The sequence below is a fragment of the Oculina patagonica genome, chromosome 8 (assembly GCF_052425735.1).
Source record: "Oculina patagonica isolate OP01 chromosome 8, crgOcupat, whole genome shotgun sequence".
NCBI lineage: Eukaryota > Metazoa > Cnidaria > Anthozoa > Scleractinia > Oculinidae > Oculina > Oculina patagonica.
Window position 1 is genome coordinate 9860764 of NC_135765.1, and position 23563 is coordinate 9884326.

The window sequence follows — 23563 nt, forward strand, 5'->3', positions numbered from 1 at the left end:
TGCTATTTATACAATCACTAACATTGCTTCTTATGTTTAAAAAATGTAAGCTCCAGTTGGATAGCAGTCTTTTTCACGCACAAGGTGTCAGCCACTTTTATTTGCGTTAAGGTTTTGACAAATTTCCTCATAATTATGTAAGACCTCTTGTGACACGTCATCGCTTGCATGCATTGCGTGCCATTTGTTTTACCTTGCTGACATTTGGTATTGTCGTGCTCTGCATGCAATAAATTTTTTGCCTGGATAACGTCACAGAAGTGATTAATATGTTCTGTAACGGTTAGATTTTGATGATATATATCTATATTTCGATCCCGCATGCAATTTTTATGAATGGCTTACTAAATATTACGTATTGTTTCTTTATCTTAAGGATCAAATAAAAGACAAAGATTATACTATACCGTTTCCAGTCACTTATTCCAAAACCATTTAAGGAACAAGAAGCTTGAGAAGCTTTAAATCGGGCGGTTAATGATTAACTTTGGCAGGCCTAGGGTACAGTAAAGTACAGCAAAAACCACTGGAAAAGCAGAGTGCTTTCCATTAAGCCAAATATTTCGGAAATTTTGGTCGGAATTTAAATGGAAAGGTCCGTCTAGGTTCGGAGTAACCAGAATATTCGGGACCACCTTTGGAGGTGGTCCTTTTTGACCTGTCGGACCGAGCTTTACCGTTCCATTTTTTTACAAACTGTTCAGTTGTCTTGCTTTAACTCAGTAGCTTCTCACAGACGCGGGGAACTGGGGAAAGAAATTTAAAATGGAAAGGACCGTTTCACTCGGTTGGCCCGAATAAATCGTAAAATGTCCGACCGGTCGATCTTTGAAAATAGAAAGCACCCGCAGTCACTTAAGTGACACTCAGTCCGAGATTTGCGTAGGTCACACGGTTTGCATGAGCTGTATTAGTGTGCATAACATAATATCTAGAATGTTGACAAGATTACATTATTACTCAATGACATAATGGTGTAAATTAATAAATATATTTTGCACATTTTGATTCTATGGCCCCTTAAATGCCTCCAGTATACCCAACGACAGTTTCATTTCAAAATCAGTGGGAGGTTTTAGTGTAGGTAACAACTTGGAAGAAAACAAAAATTCATGTTAAACAACAAAATCGCTTATAGAACAAACAGAAGTACTTGGCTATAAGGGAATCGCGTGACGAGCTAAAAGAATAAGTTCGTAGGAGGCTATGACACACATGAACCGCACGAATTCACGCTACTGGAGTGGGTCACGTCAGTGGTCAGGGAATTTAAAATTGCTGTACTGTTGCACTTTTAAAATAATCGATTGGCAACAACGTCGAATCCTAATTTGAAACTCTTAAAAGTGCGTGAGTAATAACTTTTTAATACATGGCTTGATAACAGTTAAGAGGAATAAATAATTACGGTGTACGATGAGTATCATGCGTTAAAATCTTGAAAAAATACATAAAATCTTGAAAAGTTACATGAAATCTTGAAAAAATACATAAAATCTTGAAAAGTGACATGAAATCTTGAAAAACACGAAAAAATCTTGAAAACAAAGTGAAGAATCTTGAAAAACGCGAAAAAAAATCTTGAAAAACGCGAAAAAATCTTGAAAACGCGAAAAAAATCTTGAAAAACGCGAAAAATCTTGAAAAACACGAAAAATCTTGAAAACGCGAAAAACTCTTGAAAACGCAAAAAAAATTTTGAAAAACGCGAAAAAATCTTGAAAAACGCGAAAAATCTTGAAAATCACGCGAAAATCTTGATATAAACGTTGAAAGCTTGAAAATTATCATGAAAAGGTCGACCGGTCAAATGAGATCTTGATCTCACGTGACACGACGTGCTTGTTGAATACATGTCTGTTAGGCCAAACACGACTCCCGTTGGCCGCTTAAAGTTAACCTTCAGTCTGTTTAATTATGGATTTTACGTTCTCTAGATCTCTAGAGCTGTTTCAGTAAAAATATTAATGCCATTTTGTTTGCTTGTTCTGTGGCATGTTTAGTTAAAAGTCTTTTATCAGTCCTTTAAAAGAATATTGTTGTCTCACTGTCTGGAACGTGTATCGGATCAGTAGACCTCTCGAACATAGCCTGCAGAACAGGCGGTTTATTTTGCGGGTCGAGGCGCGAAGTGCTAGGTTTTTATTTAGCGGGTCACGCGAGCGCGAGCGCGAAGCGCGAATGAAAAATATAAAAACCATTTTGTTTATCATAAGCGTGCGGTCAGCTCGCAGGATTGTGTCTTTTCAACGGATGCGAAGATCTAAGATCCGAGTTCATTCAAGGGTAATGCAGTCTCAAAGCATTGTGAGTTATTTCAGTTTTTCAAGCTCCCCTAAGCTTGGGTGTTGAGATTTGTACAAAAACGGCAAATCAAATGATTTCAAATAATTGGACGAGACTTTAGGAGCAACTGATGAGTTCCACTGAAGAACCGAAACTCGAGTCTTGCTTAAGAATAAAAAAATTGCCAGAAGAGATCATCGTTACCGCATCCTGGAGACTTCAAATGCAGTAATCAAACTGTAATAGAATTTATTTGTTGGATGCAAGTAACGAGACAAAACGAATAAAAAAATGGAGACAGTTAGTTGAGTTCCAAAACGCAAATCTCAACTAATACTTTTACCGAAACAGCTCAAAGGGAGTAGTGTTTGGCCTAACAGACATGTATTCAACATGCAAGCACGTCGTCTCACGTGAGATCAATATCTCATTTGACCTTTATTAATCTTCAAGCTTTTTCGCGTTTTCAAGATTTTTTTCGCGTTTTTCAAGATTTTTTTGCGTTTTTCAAGATTTTTTACCGTTTTTCAAGATTTTTCGTGTTTTTCAAGATTTTTTTCGCGTTTTCAAGATTTTTTCGCGTTTTTCAAGATTTTTTACCGTTTTTCAAGATTTTTCGTGTTTTTCAAGATTTTTTTCGCGTTTTCAAGATTTTTTCGCGTTTTTCAAGATTTTTTTCGCGTTTTCAAGATTTTTCGCGTTTTTCAAGATTTTTTCGCGTTTTTCAAGATTTTTCGTGTTTTTCAAGATTTTTTTCGCGTTTTCAAGATTTTTTCGCGTTTTTCAAGATTTTTTACCGTTTTTCAAGATTTTTCGTGTTTTTCAAGATTTTTTCGCGTTTTCAAGATTTTTTCGCGTTTTTCAAGATTTTTTCGCGTTTTCAAGATTTTTTTCGCGTTTTTCAAGATTTTTTCGCGTTTTTCAAGATTTTTCACTTTGTTTTCAAGATTTTTTCGTGTTTTTCAAGATTTTATGTATTTTTTCAAGATTTCATGTAACTTTTCAAGATTTTAACGCATGATACTCATCGTACACCGTAAATAATGGTGCGCCATGTTTTTGTATCTGTGAAGCGTACTTTAGAAAGCTAAATGCAAATTGTAATTTCACGTTCTTTCCTTTGCATCACTGTGTATAAAAATAACTTAAAGGCAAACTGCATGAATCTAGGTGAAATAAATTGGCCATCAATCAAGATCGCTTATCTTGCCGTGATCTTTTGTTTAAAAAATGGTAATGCTGCAAACTAGTCAAATATCAAAATAAGAAAACCAACATAGTTACCGAATTTTGTTTAAGTGGTTTGGCCAGGTGAAGACACAAACGACTCAAAAACAAATAGTTCGTAAACGTACCTCAACTTTTATCGACTGATTTTCCAAGTCCAGCGACATGGTGAGCTGTCAGACCAGTTACAAGCAACACAAATATAATAGAGCTTTCGCAACTGGCTTAACAATCCAGGATTTTATTGCTTGGCGAAGCATAACCAAGATATTGGCTGTTGAAGAAACAATGTGTGGCATTAAAGCGTGCAAAAACATACGTAAAACCTTAAATACTCATGAATGTTTTCAGGCTACCAAGAAATTTTTAAATATTCTATTTCGATACAGTTGCATGGAGAAAGTAAAATACTGATTTGACCCTTCAAGACTCCAAGACAAGCGATATCGGATTTTCAAAAACACATGCGTGCGTCGGGATGAAATTCAATATTTATGAAGTAAACAAAGGTTACGTAGTGAATAACAATTCATGACTTTTCCTTTGCTCATTTTTATGAATATTCGATTTTATCCCGACTCACGCATGTGTTTTCGGAACACCGATATCGCTTATTGCAACGTTCAGAAGCAAGTTAGAACAAGCGAGCTAGGCTCTCTTTTTACGTTTAACCAAGAAGCTTAAAGTAGCTTAAAAGCGGGCGGTTGAGTTTTAACTACTAGTTTTTGCTTGAGCATTAACTTTAGTAACACTCAAGTCTGAGGTTTTTCTGTACATCCACGTTTCGACAAATTCCAGCTTAGGCTTGCAAATTTTTAATTTGTTCAGGGACCGGTCAATAAGTACCGGGGGGGGGGGCGGAGTATTTGGAAAGCGGTACCTCGAAAATTTGTGACCCACCCCTTCTTTCTGGCTCAAAACTGACTAACCGCCGACAGGGGGCTGAAAATTACGTGACCCACCCCCCTTTGTTCAAAAAAATCATTATTAAGGGACCAGTCATTTCTTAATCATCTGTAAGGGGTTGGAGGTTTGATTTAACATGAACTATTTAAGTGTGATTCCCTACAAACACCACCCTAATCAGGGCAGGGCTGTACCTAGTGGGGGGGGGGGGGCAGTTGCCCCCGCCAGGAAAACTAAATTTCTAACATATGTTTGATTTTGCTGGGCTATTTCTTGTAGCTATATTGAAGTTTGCCCCCGCAGACCAAAAATCCTAGGTACGGCCCTGCTAATTTTCCCTGATGGACAGTGCTTTAACATGTGCGTCTTTTTCCTCTTTCTTAGCACACCCAAGAAGGATGAATTTCTCACATTTTATACTAGTCTTTTGTAAGTTTTCCACATATTTGTGCGTAAATTCCATGGGAAAATGTAGACACAAACATGCGAAAACTGAAATAGTACGTAATATTAATTTACAGTAATATAAATTTATAAACCACTGTTTATCATTCATATTTGCAAATTGTTTAAGAAAAGAGTTTACTGGTGAAACCCTAAGTCAGGCAAAACTGATGTTATGATCACAAGCCAATTAGGGGGGTCAGGGGGCATGCTCCCCCGGGAAATTTTATATTTGGGCTAGAAGTTCATTTAAAACTGCTCATATCGAGAAAGTTATCAATTTATACTGATGAATACAACTGAGAATTCTCTTGGAACTACAACAGTTTGAAAGTTAGCGGATAAATAAGATGACCCACCCCCTATGTGTAGATCAAAACTACATAACCCACCCCTTTTTGAAGGCTCAAAAACAGATGACCCACCCCCTTTCTGCTCCTACCCACCTCCCCCCTCTTCTTATTGACCAGTTCCTCCCTCAGAGGGCTAAATAAAACGAACACAAACCAGTTTTCTTTCCGTTATGTTTTTTACAACTTTCTTCATAATCATGTAAGACCTCTTGTGAAAAGTCATCGCTTGCATGCATTGCGTGCCATTTATTTTACCTTGCTAACATTTGGTATTGCCCTGCTCTGCATACATAAATATATTTTGCCTGGATAATAATAATAATATATAGATTTAGGCAAGCCTAAAAGCGGAGCTCCCCGGTTATTTACCTTTTTATTCATGTTATTTCATATTTATATATTACTTCACAGCAAAATATTTGTGTACTGAGTAGAAGACCCATAGTGTACTCTACAGGATGGCATAACTTTTTGTTGGCTGTGACGTCAATGCCGTCACATGACGGTCTGACATCTTGGATTTTGCCATTGTCTTAGATAGTCAGAAAATAATGGAAATTGATGCAAAATCAAGCCAGAATGCTCATGGAATGCAAAAATAATCAAATCGTATAATTCTGTTCAAAAAAATGGAAAAAATAAAGAAAAATGTTAAAACGATTTTTCGCCAGACCTCTTTGTAATTATGGCTTTGTCATGGCAACATCAAATATCATATGAACATATGATTGACACTTGAAAAGTCCTGCAAGACATGAATGAACAGCTACTGAAAGTTTTAGCATTGTAGAATAAATCCTCTTGTCAAAATTTTGAAAAAAAAAAAAGTATGGAGGGCGAGGGGGGCATTCATGTCCCCCCTCCCCACCTTGTACGTCCGAAGTGTAACAAAAAAAGTGTTGTTCTAGAAAGTATCCATATCCCCACCATGGCTGTTATGTTACAGCTGTAGATAGCATACAACTGGAAATTTTTACATGCAGCTCCCCCCCCCCCCAAATGGGGGCCCATATTTGCTGGAACGGGGACAGTATTATTTTTGTCCAATACCAAAAATAACAGCTTTCTGCTAGCACACCAGAGTAAAAGCTAGCTGCAAGCAAAATAGTGACATTCCGTCATTCTGACAAATAGGGTCCCTCAAAACAATTGCACCTTTTCCCTTTATATGAGTCCCTTTCTTGAGGGGTTTCGCTTATTAACATGTAATAATAGACTTTCTCAAAGTCTTTTGAAGCGCGGTTTAGGTATGTCGCGTACTCGCGACTTTGCCACTGGGGGTCGTCGCTGCGCTTTGCTTCGTGGCACTTTTCGGGTGACTAACTTGGTGTAAGTCTACTATAATATAGCTGTGCTCAATGTTACATCATTTAAAGACTGAGTTTGGTTTTGGTGAAGTCAAAATTTGCCTACGAGCAACAAATATTTCAGTTAATTATAATATTGCAACAATTAATTAATAATTTTTGTATTGAACTGTGTATCTGACATTATCATGATAACTGTTCTTCCCAGACTGTAGGCACTGGAAATTAAATGTATGGGTAGCAGGATGATTATTCCGAGATGCTATAAGAAATATGTACCAGTACATGACTGTACCACAACTGGCTTTTTTCATTAAATTTAAAATTACACCTGTCCATATACAGTGTAAGTACAAGTACATAAGTATAAGTTGTACATGCTATGAAGAGATAATAAATGAATCTGATTGTTCATTCATCTTTCTTTGTGTCTGCAACTCTCAGAGAAAATTCTGGTGCTTGTGTTCACCCTGAAAAAAAAAACAAAAAAAAAACAGATAAAATCTTGTTGATTATCATTTGCATTAATATTTATAATTTCCAAGTTATTCAAAACACTCTACAGATATAGGGAGATATTTTTCCATTTTTTTGCTTGGGCCAGAAACCGTGTTGGGGGATATGCTCAGAAACAAAAAAATCTTTTCACAATGAGTACTTGTGTTAACCCTGAAAAAGGCAAAAATACAGCTAAAATTTTGTTGATTGTCATTTGCATTAATATTTTATAATGTTAAAGTTCTTCAAAACACTCTGGAACTGTGTTGGCAGATATGCTTAGAAACAAAAGAAAACCTTTCACAGTGACTATGTCAGCATACAGTCAACTCTCGTTATAGCGGACACGCTCGGGACTTCGTTTAGTGTCCGTAATAGCGAGAGTCCGTAATAGCGGGGTGTGAGGAAAAAAATGGCGTTAACATAGGTTAAATAGTATGGGCTATGACGAGCTTATCAACAGTCGTGAAAAGACTCAGTAGTCGTTAGGTATGGAGAATGACAATGGTCGAGGGTTTGAGGGTTTGATCTCTCAAAAGGAGTCGTCTGAAAGAAAAGGGCGCAAGCTGAAGTAAAAAAGCAAAGTCTGGTGTAAAGCTACTGAAGTAATTGATGCAAAAATAATTATTGCAGAAGACTTCTGAAGTGTGTTTCGACAAATAGTATTTAACACACTGCAATTTTCTGCAATAATGTTATGTGAGAAGTTCATGGTGTCCGCTTTATCGAGAGTCAAAACAATAAAATTTTTCTTTTGGTACCACGAAAGTGTCCGTAATTCCGTAATAGCGAGAGTCCGTAATAGCGGGAGTCATTTCCAGTCAAACCTCTATAACTTTCGCCGGGGATCTGAATTTTGTCCGTAATATCGAGCGTCCGTAATAGCGGGGTGTCCGCAAGGCGAGAGTTGACTGTATATATTTTTTTAGTTTGATATTAACTTGCTTTTTATCTTACAGTAGACAGAAAAAAATAATACCAAAAATGGTGAAAGCAATGAAATATCAACAGAAAAGAAAAAAAATTCACCAGAATAGCAATTTTGATCCCTGTCACAAAATCAAATTTGGTGAACTGTAATCCACTTTCATCCTTGTAATCCTGTATTTCTTCCCCAAAATTCTTGTATTTCTCTGTAGAATCTAATCCAATTTCTTTGTATATTTGGTAAAATTTAGTAATACAATATAGAAATTCTAAGGATAACTTTCGATAATCAGCCCGGACGTCGCCACTGTTCCTTTATGCAAATTTCCATTAGAAATGTTTTAGCGACAAATGTTATGGTTCTGTTAATTCAGCTTCGTAAATTATATTTCTGGCCAAATTGATAACCGCTTTCAACATAACGGACAACTTTTCCAGCCCAATCACGATTAAATTTGATGGTCGCGACTGAATCAGAGGTAAGAGCAAGTTTTGTACCTTTATTCAACCCACTGAAAACATTGTGATAGTGCTAAAGTATTTATTATTGTGGGTCCAAGAGAGGCCTGCAACCCTAATCTTGACAGGGACCAGCCTTGGATTGCATTTAACGGGTGCGCGCCATGGCCATGTTAATAAAAGGCCAGCACGAAGCGGAAGTTAAAAATTTTGTTCCTCCACCAAGAACAATCAGAGTGCGAAAAATGTGTCAATCACAGCATTTTGTCACAACACCGGAATAACAATGCGAAAAATGTGTCAATCTCATCACTTTGTCACATAAGATCGAGGCTTCTGTCACATGGAAGATTGCCAACATTACGTTTGAGAAAATTCAGAGATTTGCTGTGCTTGTATCACAGACAAACCATGGGAAAGCAAATAATTACAACAACGGTTAGTCTCGGGAAATTCCTTACAAGACGACAACATAGCCAATTTTAATGACAGAGGAAAATCACATCTCAATTCACACCACATGCTCAACTACACTTCGCAAAACCTGTCAATCAAAAAACAATTCTTAAAAACTTCTTAAAAACTTCAACATGAATGCATTTAATATTTTTGCCATCTCAAATTACCCCACACTCTCGTACCAGTACTTTCTCATATGTGCAACACTTTCTAACCTGTGGTTTATACCACTAGTTAAGGATAAGTTGAGCCAAAGAGCTCAAAAAGTCCCCTCTAGTTGTCTAGGGCAAGTAGATTTTCCTGTCAAGTAATTAATTTTCCATGTCTGTTTGTGTAATGGGTTAAGGCATGATCATCTGCTACACGTAAATTATACAGTCAGTCAAAAGTTCACTATAAGACACACATGCACTGTCCTAGGCCAACAAGAATTGAAAGCTGCTTGTTCACCACAGGGCAACCTTCCAATCCATTATCCAATATTTTAACTATCTGTTGGGTTTTTATAACATAAAAAATGTTCATGTTCTTACACATAACATATCAAAATCTGAGCTATTTTCTCCTATGTAAGTTATAAAAATATATAAACCTATCAACTCATTTCTAGGAAAGGCTATTTAGAAATACAAAATATTCACAAATAAACTCTTTCACTCAAACAATCAATGATAAAAATTGGAATAAGGAAAATTTAGCAAACTTTTCAGTGAAAAATAGCACATGGAGAAAAATATATTTCGCTAAGGCTCTCAGCTATAAATATCCCCTGTATCAGTATGTTGTGCCTGACATGACTACATTATTACAAATTTGCAAATGCACTTAAAATAAAATTTTGTTCTTGAAGTGTAACTGGAATTCTGTTCTTTCCGGCCAATAAAGTGTTGTGTTTTTCCTACTTCATTGAATTAGCTACAGGATTAACAATCGGAAAAGAGATATCAGTAGTAAGGAATGCTCAGTAGATGCTTACTGCTTTGAGTACAACTCGTGTTGGAATTATTAAGACACAAACGAATTTCATAAAGGCTATATGTCCTTGTTTTGACATACCAGTAAACGACTGATCGCTAGAACCCAGCTTCGTATAAAAATGATGTATTGTATTGATGCTGGTTAATCTAAAAAACAAAGAATTTTCTACTCTGTTAAAAAATGAACATCAGTAGTCAAGTCTTAATAAGCTTAAACTTAAATATAACTAAAAGCTTACCTTGTTTTATCGTAAAGGGATTTTGTCGTTGACTGTGTTGCTTCAAACTCAGCAAGTAGCTTGGAAGATTAAAATCCATTTCGATTGGTCACAGGTCGTCACAATCTTTTACTTTGGTTGGAAACGGGTGAAACGAGGAATATATATCCAGAAGTAATCCATCGATCTGTAATATTTAAACACGTAAAACTGTCTTTAAAACCGAGTCCTTCATGCAGTTCTTTTCAATCGCGGGGACGTCTTGGTAAATTGGCATGCTGTGAGATTGTTTCCTGACTTTCGACTTTGAACCATATTCAAAATATTGCTGTTAACCATACCGTTTCCCGAAAGCTTAAGCTTAAACCAGAATGCACAAGAGAAGGAACAAAATACAGCTCGAACGAAATAAATATTTATCCGAGCCGACATAAATGCGTACTTCCATTTTTTCACTTCCTCCTTCATGTAAATCTACAGCAAATGACCAAAGAAAAGTATTTGCGCCAGCGATTCAATGGCGAAAATTCTAGGTCAGCGGTCAACTTAAAAAACATTCAACGTCGATGCGTTCTACATTTGAGCCCGCGATATGGTCATGTGGTACTGCTCAGCGGAATCCTTGTTTTCACAGCTGTCAATTGACCATAACAAAGACGTCCAATCATGTCTAATATCAAAGAAGCAGTCGTTGGGGAATAATAAGACGACATTCTCCTCTCCCCGGTTTTGATTGCCTTGTGACTCCCCTCCCCCCTCCCCGAGAGTCTGTAGGCGCGCGCGGGCGGGCGGGCGGTCGGGCGTACGCAACCAAATTTTCTCGGCCTCCTGGGTTTACAAAAATTCTCACGTACCCGCATGGCCCATGGTGCTCCGCTGCGCGCGCTGGCGCGCGCTGCGAGCTCCGCTAAAAACATACGGCTTATTTGTGTTGCATTTTAAAATTACGGATTAATTATAATTGGTCATTATCTTAGGAGATTTTTTTACAAAACAAGAATACGGATTATTTCCTAAATTAACCCAGGATTATAGATTATAAAGACACCCATAACAAGGCCTCGTATACCAAGGCTTTTACGAAATCAATTGCCTTCGGTCAAACTTATTTACTTTGTGGTTGCGAGCGTTCTCCTGATTGGGTAGTAGCCTCCACTGTGTATCGTTTCTGAGGAAACAAAAGAAAAAGTCTTTTAAAGCCCCTGTATTTGGGCTACTCGGGCTCCCTTATGAACTTTATTATTAAAAAAAAAACTGTAAGAATTCATTCAAGGTTTCCAGTACTTTCCAGCTCTTATACTTTGATGGTGAATACTACAAATCTTTATCAGTTGTTGCTTTAATAATGGTATTAAACAAATACCCAATCATTGATAACTGAGTCAGTGGTAATTTTCTTGAAAAGTTAAGGTGTCTTTGAAACCGCTCTCAGAAAATGTTTTTAACTTTGCAAAAAGTTGTATCTTAACATGCTGCCCATTACTCAATAAAAATAAACTCGTTTTTGAGTTATAAGGCACGCTTAAAGCTAAAATTAAGGATTTTTTAACACAGGTTATACTGTTGCAGTGGTAACCAATGAATTAGAAGCCACCTTAATTTCTCTCTAAATCTCCCTTTTTCTTCCCAGGATGGCGTTCAAATCTCGCTGGATTACAACAGTTCAGTTGCTGACAGTTACCACAGTAGCGCAGACAAAACCCCGACAGCATCACGGTGGATCATGTGGCCATTATTATATATTTTTGGGCGGACAAGACAATGAAAGTGTTACATTGGATAATGTTGCCATTTAGGATCCTTACAAACATGATGTGTGGTTGCATACGATTTCTAAGGAGGCGTTTGCAGTTCTCTAAAGCAGAAAGTCAAGAAGCAATTTGATGACCCCATAAAAATTATAGAATCAGTTCTGGAAGCGATCTGGATGGTGGTTAGCCCTTTTGTACCAGCTGTAATTTGGTTCTGCGAGATAATTATAACAATCAAGATATATATTAAGGTAGAAAAAAGAGATGCCTTAAATCTCACACAAACTGAAACCCCTTCCCCTTGTTATTAAATCTTCCCTTTATGTGAACTCCAGTAAAACAACTTTCTAGTCACTTTCCCCAATAACTGATGCGTACGAACGCATCTGATATTTCCCACGACTAGACATACGTATAACAAGCACTTGAAAAATGCTAAGTTGGTTACCGGTCTTTCTCTTATTTTCTCTACAGAACGTACAATAAATCGAAAAAGCGTCATTTCTAAGTATAGGATAATTAAATAAACTGGCTTGGTTTTCCTGTTGCTCTGGGCCCTCTTAATATTTTTTTTTCTTTTGAAGTCGAAGACTACCCTTTTCTTGGCAAAATATCTAGTTGTACTAGAATATATCACAACTTGTAAAATTATCGGAGTTAAGCTGTAACATTGCTTCTTTACTGTGTAAATCTCAAGAATAGCTTCGTTGCCGGCCTCACTAGCAAAGCTGATAAAGTAGACCCATGGTCATGATAAGAATTCATTCCATATCATCTTTGTAAAGCCTATAAGAGACGTGGAGTCCACATAGTGCGTTGGGCTTAAGGTATGGAAGTCCGGATTGAAGACATGGCCAGGGTTCCTTCTCACAAGAGTGCAAAATGATGCTGGCAAACTGAGAAAGCTATTTCACAAAATGATGGGGTTAGGGGGTGGGGTGGGGCGTGTGATGTACTACAAGCCCTAGCAGGGGGAGTAGCGAAACGTGTACTACAACGTGCATTACGTTGTAGTTCTTTGAATTATGTCCTGATTGAAAAGACTTTTAGAATTGGGCAGACATATTTATTGTACTATAAATAAGGTGTATACCTATACACGAATTGCAACAGTTATCGACACAGTTTACTTATTCCGACTAGTAGTGTTTGGTACATCTATGGTAAGCTTACTTCCATTTTTGTAGAATACATGTCTGAGCTACTTGCGTTGTGGCCGTGGAATTGGATGGACTCTATTGAGTACATTGGCTTTACGTGGATCATTATTTACTTCTCGTTCACTTTGATTACGTTCGCTATGATGAACGAGCGCCAAATGCTAAGGTGAGCTTTAAATCGGTTAATTAAAGTAAGTGTTTAAAATCGTAGAGGGACTTTAAGGACTGCGTTTTATGGTATGGCAGCGGCCTAGTCCCTAACGTTCTCTTCCTCTTATGAGCGAAGCTAAAGTACTGGGAACGGGTTGCTGTGTTGGCATTCGGTGTAATATCGAGTGGCTAGCAGTCCTTTACACGGGTCAAAAAGGAAAAAAATATGTGTTACCCCTACAAATGAAAGCTAACGGTAAACAGGCTAACGGTGTTGCTAATTAGGTTAACCAGAGGGCAAATTAGGCTAACCGAAGTGCTTGTTAGGCTAACCGAGGTGAAAAAATGGGCTAACCTGGTGATGAAGTTCTTTTGAGCAATGTGATCAAGCGCTAAAAAAATCGAGTGAACTTGAACAAAAAGTCTGGGCTGTAACGCTGGTCTCCGGGATTTTTTTCTGTTATAAGTGCAACGACTATAGTTTGGGATTTACCAAACGGTAAAAACAGAGTGCGATCTACTATCTCTTTAATTTGGCGGTAAAAACGTGATAGTCGTCGACATTTGACCGAAATGGGAAACAGAAAAAATCCACAAGGGAGGAAAAAAATCACAATTTTGCAATCACGAAATGGCATAGACAACTCAATCGCATGAGGTTGCTCACAAAGAGATAAATAAAAAAAACTTCCCAGTAGGATCATTCTCTTGATTGTGAGTAATTTGAAAACGCGCACCATGACCAAAAGTGTTTGTTCGATAGAAGACATCTGAACTAGATGCATTATTATTATATGATATCTTCTGTTCTAGAATGGCTAGGCACATCGATCGAAGCAACCGTCATTAGAACACTCTGAAAAGAAAGGTAGCTGGAGTGAGAAACTGTTATCATGCAAACTTAATTGTATTTTCAGTTTGGATTTCCTTTATTGTTGTTCAAAAATGAAAATGCAAAAATAACGTGATATAAACTTGATTTGCTGTTGAAATTTGTTTTACTGAGTTGTTGCCTTCGACTAACTTCGCCGCATTGACCTTATTGTAGGAAATTAACGCTTCATTAAATTAACGCGAATTTCAAAAATTTGCGTTATTAAAGTCGCATAAATTTTTGTTAACGTTAATTTCCGCGCCTGGCCCCAATTTCTCGATACAGTCCAGACGTTCTTCAGGGATGAAATCAGCCGGTATCACGGAAACTGCGAAGAACCCTCGAGGCGGTCAGATTCCTTCACTTTACCCCTACGTTAAGGATTATACGCCTACTGTTGAAATAAACTTGTTCCTGTTGTCTCAACCAACAAGTTTTTTCTATGTGTTCGTCGCGTTAATTTCCTTCATTTTGAAATGTTACCGCCTCTTTCGCGTTAATTTTATCTAATGTAATAGGGAATTTGCGACTTAATTAACACAAGCGTTAATTTCCTATAATAAGGTATTGTTACTAAATTATCGTAAAATTTCAAAAGTAACCCCTGGGCTCATATTTGCTCAACGTCGCTTTCAGGTGAGCTTATTTTCGGGGTGGGATTTTTAGAGGGGAATTTTCCTTTTAAAAAATTTGGTTTTAGACAGGATACTGTGTCTATAGAAATTGTGATACCACATGATAAAACTCTCTAAACACAACAATATGAAATCCAAAACGAGGCATATAGTCGTTAAACAAACATGACAGATCTCTGAGCATATTTTATAAATTATAACAACGTGAAATAGAACCGGACGGACGATGGATGTACTGCTTGTCTGGTATATGAAAAAGGAGGTATTTCACGGGTTGGAGTATACAAAAGTACAGGGAAAACTGCCATTTAGGAATTTATAAAGGAAGTTTTAAAATATCGTAAACAGACCCACCAAACCGTCGATTCAACAAAGTGAAAAGTTAAAAGAAGAGATTAATATTCTTTTCTGTAGGTGTGAGAAATGGGTACCATTTTCTATTGAAGGTATACAAAAAGCTTTCCTTTTCTGTCAAAAATGGTATATTAATGGGTAAGGGGTTACGACCTAGGAACTGAGCCTGAGTATCTCCCTCCCCGAGGATCTTGAAGTTTGTGGTGAACCACACTGATTGAAAACGTCATCGATTGCAACGTACTCTAGCGAATTGTGTGTAGCGCGCGCAAAAGTACTCTAGTTTGACTGAAAATAACCGTGGCAATCGCATAATTTTATCCCGTCTTTATGCAACTTACAATCTCAGACAAAAGTACTTGGGGCAGCTCACTTAAAACTTGACAATTCGTCACGAATGCTATGAAATAGAGATCCCCCTCCCCCTTTACAATGTTGCAACATTGGAAATGAGGAGAGGGGAAATGTTACTACCTATTTTTGTGTTTAAGATGGCAAAAACAACAACAACAACAACAACAACAACAGCAAGCGTCCTTTTCCCATGACCACACTGAATTAATACCAACGTAATACCATTTTTGAGGGTTCGCCGCACGATTCGCATTTGTGTGACAAGGCCCCATTTCCATCATGATTTTGTTCTTGAGTCAAGTACAAAATGACGTGCTATTAACTTATCACGTACAGTACAAATTAATGAAAATTTAGAAATTGGTCCTAAAAAGATACTGACTCTGAAACAAAAATGGATGTAACGAATCTGTTAGTGGGAGTTACTAAATAAGAGAGAGAAGCAGAGACATCAGTAAAGGTCAAAAGGAAGGCTTTATTAAAGGCTTATGTTTCCTTCTCCAGCAAAACATGACCCACTTTACAGCTAATATTCCAACTTCTTGTCGTGCTTTCTAAACAACAAGTGTCCTTCCCTACCCTCCTTCCCTAGCCTTTCCGACGACAAACATGCTTGGTTAATCAGAAATGCTGTGATATTAATAGTCAGGTGGCTCTCCGCTGGTTAAGAAAATTTATTATCCAACACCACTCCGTTCCATAAAAATCACGCGCGATGCAAATACGTACTTTGCACGTTATAGTTAGCTAAGATTACTTTTTTGTTTGGCTGGTTACTCAGCTCGTATTTCAAAAGCTCTCTCCGTATTCTGTCTTCCAGGAATTTTTAGTTAGAACCAGGAAGATCAGACATTACCTTTGCCAAGAACAGTGTATTCCGATTTGATTGTATAATCGAATGAGTGTTTACGGGAGATGGAGTTTTAAACTTTGAGAACATCGGTTCTATTCGGCATGGGAAACTATCAAATATAAACCGGGCTTTTTTTTCGTAGAATGGAAGCACTCTTCCGTTGCTTTATACTTACACGGCGGTGCTTTATACTTTCTTAGTCGTGAACTGGAGATTCTTGCAGACGATGCCCCAAATCGTAAAGCATAAATAATCATGTTACCTCCGTAAAACAATGTTTGCGTAACGCTCAATTTACTTTGAAACAAATCATTTAATGAAAGGTTCCTGCAAATGTTCCACAAAACTTCAGAAGTGAACCTGCACTGAAAAACAAACAATTAGGCGATTTAACTGAGAAAGTATAAACAATCCTACAGCAAGAGATCGGTTGGATAATAAATCGGTTCAATGCGAAACCAGCGTTTGTAAATCTTTCCCAATATTTGTATTTTGACTCGCCAAAGGAAATTGTAATAATTTGCCGTTAAAACTTGCAGGGCAAGCATGTCTGCCGAGAAAATTGAATGAACGTCACGTATCCTACAATAAAACTATCTGAGGACGCAAACTACAACAATGCGCCACAGTCAAAAACACTACCAAATTCCTAATCACAAGTGACTTCAAAAGACCTTTGTATTTCTTGTTTAGAGACTAAAAACACTACCAAATTCTTGATTATAAATAACATAATAAACTTTAGTATTTCTTGTTTAAAGACTGAAAACACTACCAAATTCTTGATTATAAATGAAATAAAAAACCTCACAATCTTCTTGTTTAGAGACTAAAACATTACTAAATTATTGATTATAAATAAAATCACGACCTTAGTATTTTTTGTTTAGTGGCTATAAACACTACAAAATACCTAATTATAACTAGTTTTATGTATATCTTAGTCTTATATCTTAGTTTTTAATTCAGTTTGCATAGAAGAGCCAATATTGTTGGAATGCAAATAAACGATTATTATTATTATTATTATTATTATTATTATTATTATTATTATTATTATTATTATTATTATTATTATTATTACTGTTATCTTTAGACCTTGGCATTTTCTTCATAGGAGACTAAAAACGTTACCAAATTCCTAACTATAAATCACATTATACCTTAGTATTTTCTTGCCAAGAGACTAAAAACACTACCAAATTCCTACTTATAAAAGTCAGTACCAAACTTCTTACTATTTATAACTTCTTACTGTTTAGTAACTAAAAACACTACCAAATTCCTAATTATAAATTACATCAGCGAACATCATTCGACTAGTATCTTCCTTAAATGAGGAATAACATAATAAAGGTTCACGCCCCCTCTTACAAACAGATTTATCATGGCGTCTTTAAAAGCAATGATATCCATGTGATACCTCGTAATCAGGTTAGCAGCATTTTAACACTGCTCAAAAGGAGGTCTCGTATGTTTCGTTTGGTGGCTCATGAATGTCCGCAATGACTACGTCACTCTCAGGATAAATCGTGTTAGTAGCCACCTCACTTCTGGTATTGGCTTTCTTGTTTCCATTCTGAGTTTCCTTCGCGTTAGTTTTGTCGGTTTCCTCAAGACTTAATTCGATAGCTCCGGTGTCTTTTAAAGTGCTTGAAATCGAGGGCATGTTTATTTTACCCGTTTGGAGTTGTTGCTTAAGAACATTCCTCCCCACCAATCCACGTAATTCGCCCTGCAACTCATTCAGAGGCAGCAGCATGGCTAAACAACACGAAAAGGACCATTGGGGATTTTTGCGCCATTTTTTTAAGTGACGATAAATGAGTAGAAGGTACTGGACTGAAAAGAAAAAGAAGCTCCGGATTAGTAATAAATTAGTAAGGAGTACACGATAAATTGCATCCGTAAACTGTCTGAATTGCTTTAGTAGAAAATCGTTTGAGTGCTCCACTATTAGATAATTGGACCGCTTTCTGGGACTGGCTTGTTCATATCGCGAATCTTCCGTGGGTCGATGACCGTCATTGAAAATGAGGGATGATTGATGCATTTTAAAACTTTTACCCACAAGGTATATTTGGCTACAAACCATCAGCAGTACATTGTCATAGAGTAAATATCCACCCACCCCCCCCCCCCCCCCGGCCCATCCACAAAAGAGCTATTTGCATTTCCAGGTTAAACTTTTAAACACGTAAAAACCACGACACTTACCCACCAAAAGTCCAATGACCAAAGAGTTGGCTCCGATGACTAATACCGTAAACACGGTGCTGTCCACGTATGAGTCGATTGAGGTGGGTATGTTTTCTTTGGGAATCTTACTCACAGTCCCTATTCCCAAGTTGACGAATGTTACAGCGAGAGATGTCAGCATTAACCTGTTCTCGAATTTATCCACTATGGGGTGGACATATGCAAAGAGCATTCCATAGAGACCTGACATGACACACGCAAGTCCAACATAGGCCCTGCTTTCTCCTCCTACAAGTATCAATCCAGATGTCAATACAACCTTCCGAACCATCTCGACAAATTCCCAATACCACGAATGAGAATTATAATTCTCGAATAGGAATCGCAATCCCCTGAAAACTTCTGTGCTTGGTTCCTGTGTGTGAGATGTTTCGTTGTCAGCTTCGCTTTCACCAAACACCTTTCGTTGTTTCCAAAGAACTATCATCGATACGGTTGGCAGAAGGAGTATGTAGAAAACCGCGCAGTATGCAACGATGACCAAACGATTGTACTCTGGACCATGGCATATTATGTTGTAATCTGCTTTGAGGAACTTTGGACATTTTTTTTCGTTTTCGTCGTCACAAAGTTCCCGACAAGCCAAGGGAAGCACGTTTGCTGCTTTGGAGCAGGTACTCAGGTACGTCACGTAAAGGACAAAAAACAAGTTTCTGTAGATAAGTTCTTTCGCTTGTGAAGTTTTCAACACTAGATCCCTTTCATCTAAACTGCTCCGCATCAGAAAGAGCTTTCTCAGCCCGTAGATAACGAGAGACATCGTGATGGCGGTAGCATTTAAAGCGAGAATGGCAAACAAGCTTCCAAATGCATCGACTTTCAAATCTGGTAGCATGCAGTGAATAGGTGCCATCTGGAGTACGTTCAGCTGTAACAGTTCTGAATATTTCCCAATAAGCGCGAGTGATTCTGGCCACTTTATGTAGGCAAATGCTTCCAGGACACCAAACGTTACTTGATAAAAGCCAATCACGATCTTCAGTCTTCCAAGAATCATATCCACTGTACAGCGTCCAGTACCTTCCTTGCTTTTCCGATTGCTTGTCCACACCACGAGTGCAACAATTATCACAATCACAGCTGCTGCAATTGACAGCTGGACAGCCATCCTGTTCTTTGTTGGACATTTTTTGCATGTTTGCAATTGTTTATAGTAGCCAGCACTGCACACTTCACACAATGGTCCTTCATAGCCATCATCACATTTAGAATCCAGATCCCCCCTGCACGATTCCTTTCTTGGGCATCTATGTGCCTTAGGCAGGGTGTAAGGGTACTCTATGAGGGAACCGTTACGCGAAGAATTGCGTGAAGAGTTTCCTACAACAGGAGTTATGTTCACGAGATTCATGGTGTACTTTTCATACAATAGTTTGTGTGTGTTGTTTCCCCATTTCCACCAGTAGCCAGACTCGAGAGTAGCATAGTCATCGACGCATTTAATTCCAGGTTGATCACACTGTTTGCAACCTTCAAAAAGATGCATCCGGAAGAACCCATCCAAGCATTTGCATGCTCTCAATCCTGCAAAAATGCTTGTATTTGTTCCTGCAATAAAGATGGACACAATGAATTAAAATAGACATCTTTCAATCAACATAATAGAAATACCATCAGGTGCCATCAGATTACGCCCCAACGGTCTTACGCCCCGATGATGCAATTTTTCTATTTTTAGATTACGCCCCATTTTGATGACGTCACTTACGCCCCCATGACGTCACCTACTTAATTAATTCCACAAAACATAATTTATTCCACAAATAAAAGGTTAATTCGGTGCTTCCCTCACTACTCCCGCGTTTTCCACAGACCCCAGGACCCCGCGTTTTCCACACCCCGGGACTCCGGCCCTGCGTTTTCCACTTATCCAAGCTGAACAATGCAATGTGGTTTCTTCCTTGCGAACAACTCGTTCAACTGTTAAGAAAATTCTAATCGTTTACGTTTTCGAATTTTAAAAAACAACTTCACTTCCCAAGACCCTTGTAAGTTAGTACATCTTTCAATCGTCATTTTACAATAAAAAAAACTTGACTTTCCCCTTCAGTTCCGAGTAAATAACGGTCTCAATAAATCGTGAATGAAATGCAAACGCGCACCAGAAGCCAATGCAATGTGGTGCAGTTGTCAATTATCCACGTGTGGCGTGACCTATTTATGTCATTATTCAAGAAAAACGAGAGCCTGTCTTGTTGTTAAGTTTTGAACGACTAGTGGATTTATACTAAAACTATCGATTCGCTCTCGATTTCTATGTGTGATAGTTGATTCGGGATTCGCCCTCACCAACTATCTCACGATAGAAATCTCGAACTCATAATCTAATTGTTAATTAGAATGGTATATAAAGAGACAAAGCGATATTTGAGAAATCGGAGACACCCTTTTAAATTGCTATGTGTAGCGAATCATTTGCGATGTATTTCGGCGATATCAGAGGCGCGTAAACAAACTTAATGAAGGCGAAAGGGTAATTATCCTTAAAATTACACGCTTAGCCTGGCAGAGCAACAAACTAATATATCTTGCGTTAGCGTTCAAGAACTGTTCTTTATTTATGTGCTTACCTTGTGGACAAGCAATGCAGTCTCCTGCTCTTTTTCCAGGCGCTTTGTCGTAGGGGACAAAAGTTCCATTGGGACATTTCAGGCAGCTCTTGCTAACAAACGCTTTAGTGTCCGAGTAAAAACCACCTATAAAAATGTTTGAAAAAGAAAACAAACATTGCTCTTAACAGTGATGGACAACCTATTGTTATGGTTTACATTAGAGCACCCATGTTTCCTAATGTGATAATCATGAATGGCTTTTGCGTCTGATGCCCACGAATTGAAGGGTCCTCTTTACTGACTCTCTTTCTATTGAAAATTTGATCTAAAAACAACAACTACTGCTACATTGTCGTCACCATTATCATCATCATTATCATCAACAGCAAAAACAGCAATAACAAAAGCTACAAGGAACAACTATTCGCAAACAAATATTAATAATATACAGCTACAAATTAAAAAAAAAAAGAAATTACGAAAATAGAGTGAAATTAAAAATGCAATAGAAGTGAGAAGATTACCGGACATACTGATGGAACCACCTCTATTACGTTTTTATAGGTTAGGAATTATCACTCAATTATTTTAAATAATTTATTTAAGCAAATGCAATTTTAGCCTGAAAAAAAAAAGTTTAAAGGCTACAACGGGATTTGAACCCATGATCTCCGCAAATACCGGTGCGTTCCTCTACAAACTCAGCTATGAAGCCTTGATACGTTGGGAGCAGGTCAATTGTGGGTCCTAATTTCCCGCATGTGGAGTAGATGACTAGATGATATAGTGACATGCTTAAATTGCTTACACACTGCAAGGATCATATCATTCATTTCATCATTTATCCGCAGTTGATATATATGTATTTCATATATTCACTTCATGGGGAGGTGTGAAAGCCAAGATGGCCGACGGACGCGTTGTACGAGCTGCGTAAATTTTCGCTCCGGGGAAAACCAGATAGGTTTCGACATTCGAAAAAAAGCGCCGCCGAAAACTGTAATAACAAGAGCCAAATGTGGAAAATACCGCGTGCGTTATTCTAGCCTTTTGATGTCGAAACGGCAGGTTCGCTCGCCGAGTTGTGTAGAAAACCCGTCTCCGAAGAGAAGACTAAGACTTAAGGTTCAAGAAAAAAACTGAGATGAGTTCGAGCAAGGATTCCGAAGACCAAGTCTCCTTGAGGATGATTATGGACAAGCTAACCTCTTTAAAATCTAGAATGGAAGACAACTTCTCACAAATGCACTCCCATGTGAATTCAAAGAACAAATTGATGGTGTCAAAGTCAATATCAAAGAGATCGAAAAATCCTTCGAGCACGCGTGGGCAGTGATCGAAGACGTCCAGCAGGAGGCGAAAACGAATAAAGATTCAAAAAGATCTCACCAGGACATGCTGGACAAGCATACATCGACAATCCAAGAACTCCAAGAACTCCAAATTCGTGCTGACAACGATCAAATGCGACCATCACTCAAAGAGACCCAAGAAAAACTTATCGCTTTAGAGAACTACACCAGAAGAGAAAACCTGAGAATCATGAACATTCCAGAAGCAAGAGAGGAAAATTGTTGGGACATAGTTTATGACATAATAGAGAACGAGCTAAAGTTAAGCACCGAAGATATCAAGTTTCATGCAGTGCACCGTGTCGGTAAAACAGCGTCCCAAACTGATCAAGAAACTCTACGCCACCGCGTCCGCGACCGATAATAGCTAGATTTGTTAGCCGAGAACACACAGAATAAGTTCTATCAGTCAAAAATCGGCTAAAAAGATCCGAAAGGTATGTAAACGCCTACATCACCAAAGATTATGCTCGCGCAATACAGGAAGAAAGAAGGTCTTTAATTAAAGCTATGTTTGCCGCAAAGGAAAAGGGACAAGAAGCTAAAGTCGTCAACCGAAGCCTGTTTATTGACAACCAAATGTATGACATTAACTCTATTCCGGCCGAATTTGGACCAGTAGTCGTTTGAAATCCGTGCCAACCAAGGTATGTTTTGTTTTCACCTTTCCATCGCCGAACGGCGAAAGATTCCAAACAGCCAAACGAAGTCGCTGGGTATTCCCTGGACGGCTTCCAACCTCCGCGAAGAATGAAAATGTACGTAAATGTATTTGTGTTTATGTGTAGTTTTTTTAGGTTTGCATATTTTGTGTTATTTAGTGATGTTTTTTGTACCAACTTATTTTCTGAATGTTTTTTGTTTACCCACAATGTATTCCTCGGATCACTCAGCTCAGAGTAATAACAATGTATTTACGCCTTCCAAGTTGCACAGGGTAATTGCTCGATCTGTACTGACGTTAAACGTTAGAGGGCTTAGGAATCAGATAAAAAGGAGCATCTTTAGTTATCTAAAAGACCAAAACTGTCATTTGTATTTTTTGCAGGAAATTTATTCCGAGCCAAACGATGAAAAAATTTGGAAAAGCGAGTGGGGTGGTGACATTTTTTTTTCACACGGTTCTACTCATAGTAAAGGGGTATGTATTCTTATAAACCCTTCACTCAGCTTAGCTTCATCAATCGAAAAGTCCAGCAAAGATCAAG

At 37.9% G+C, this 23563-nt stretch overlaps 1 protein-coding gene across 1 annotated transcript in view; it reads right to left on the reverse strand.

The window, feature by feature from the left end:
• Nucleotides 1-17582: 17582 nt before the first annotated feature.
• Nucleotides 17583-23563, reverse strand: part of LOC144664137 (uncharacterized) — a 57766-nt gene continuing 51785 nt past the window's right edge. The window contains exons 14-16 of the mRNA XM_078525258.1: nt 21022-21147; nt 18410-19999; nt 17583-18034 (exon numbers count right to left, since the gene is read on the reverse strand). Coding sequence (XP_078381384.1) covers nt 17649-18034; nt 18410-19999; nt 21022-21147 — 2102 coding nt within the window. The 3' untranslated portion in view covers nt 17583-17648. The remainder of the gene's footprint in view (nt 18035-18409; nt 20000-21021; nt 21148-23563) is intronic.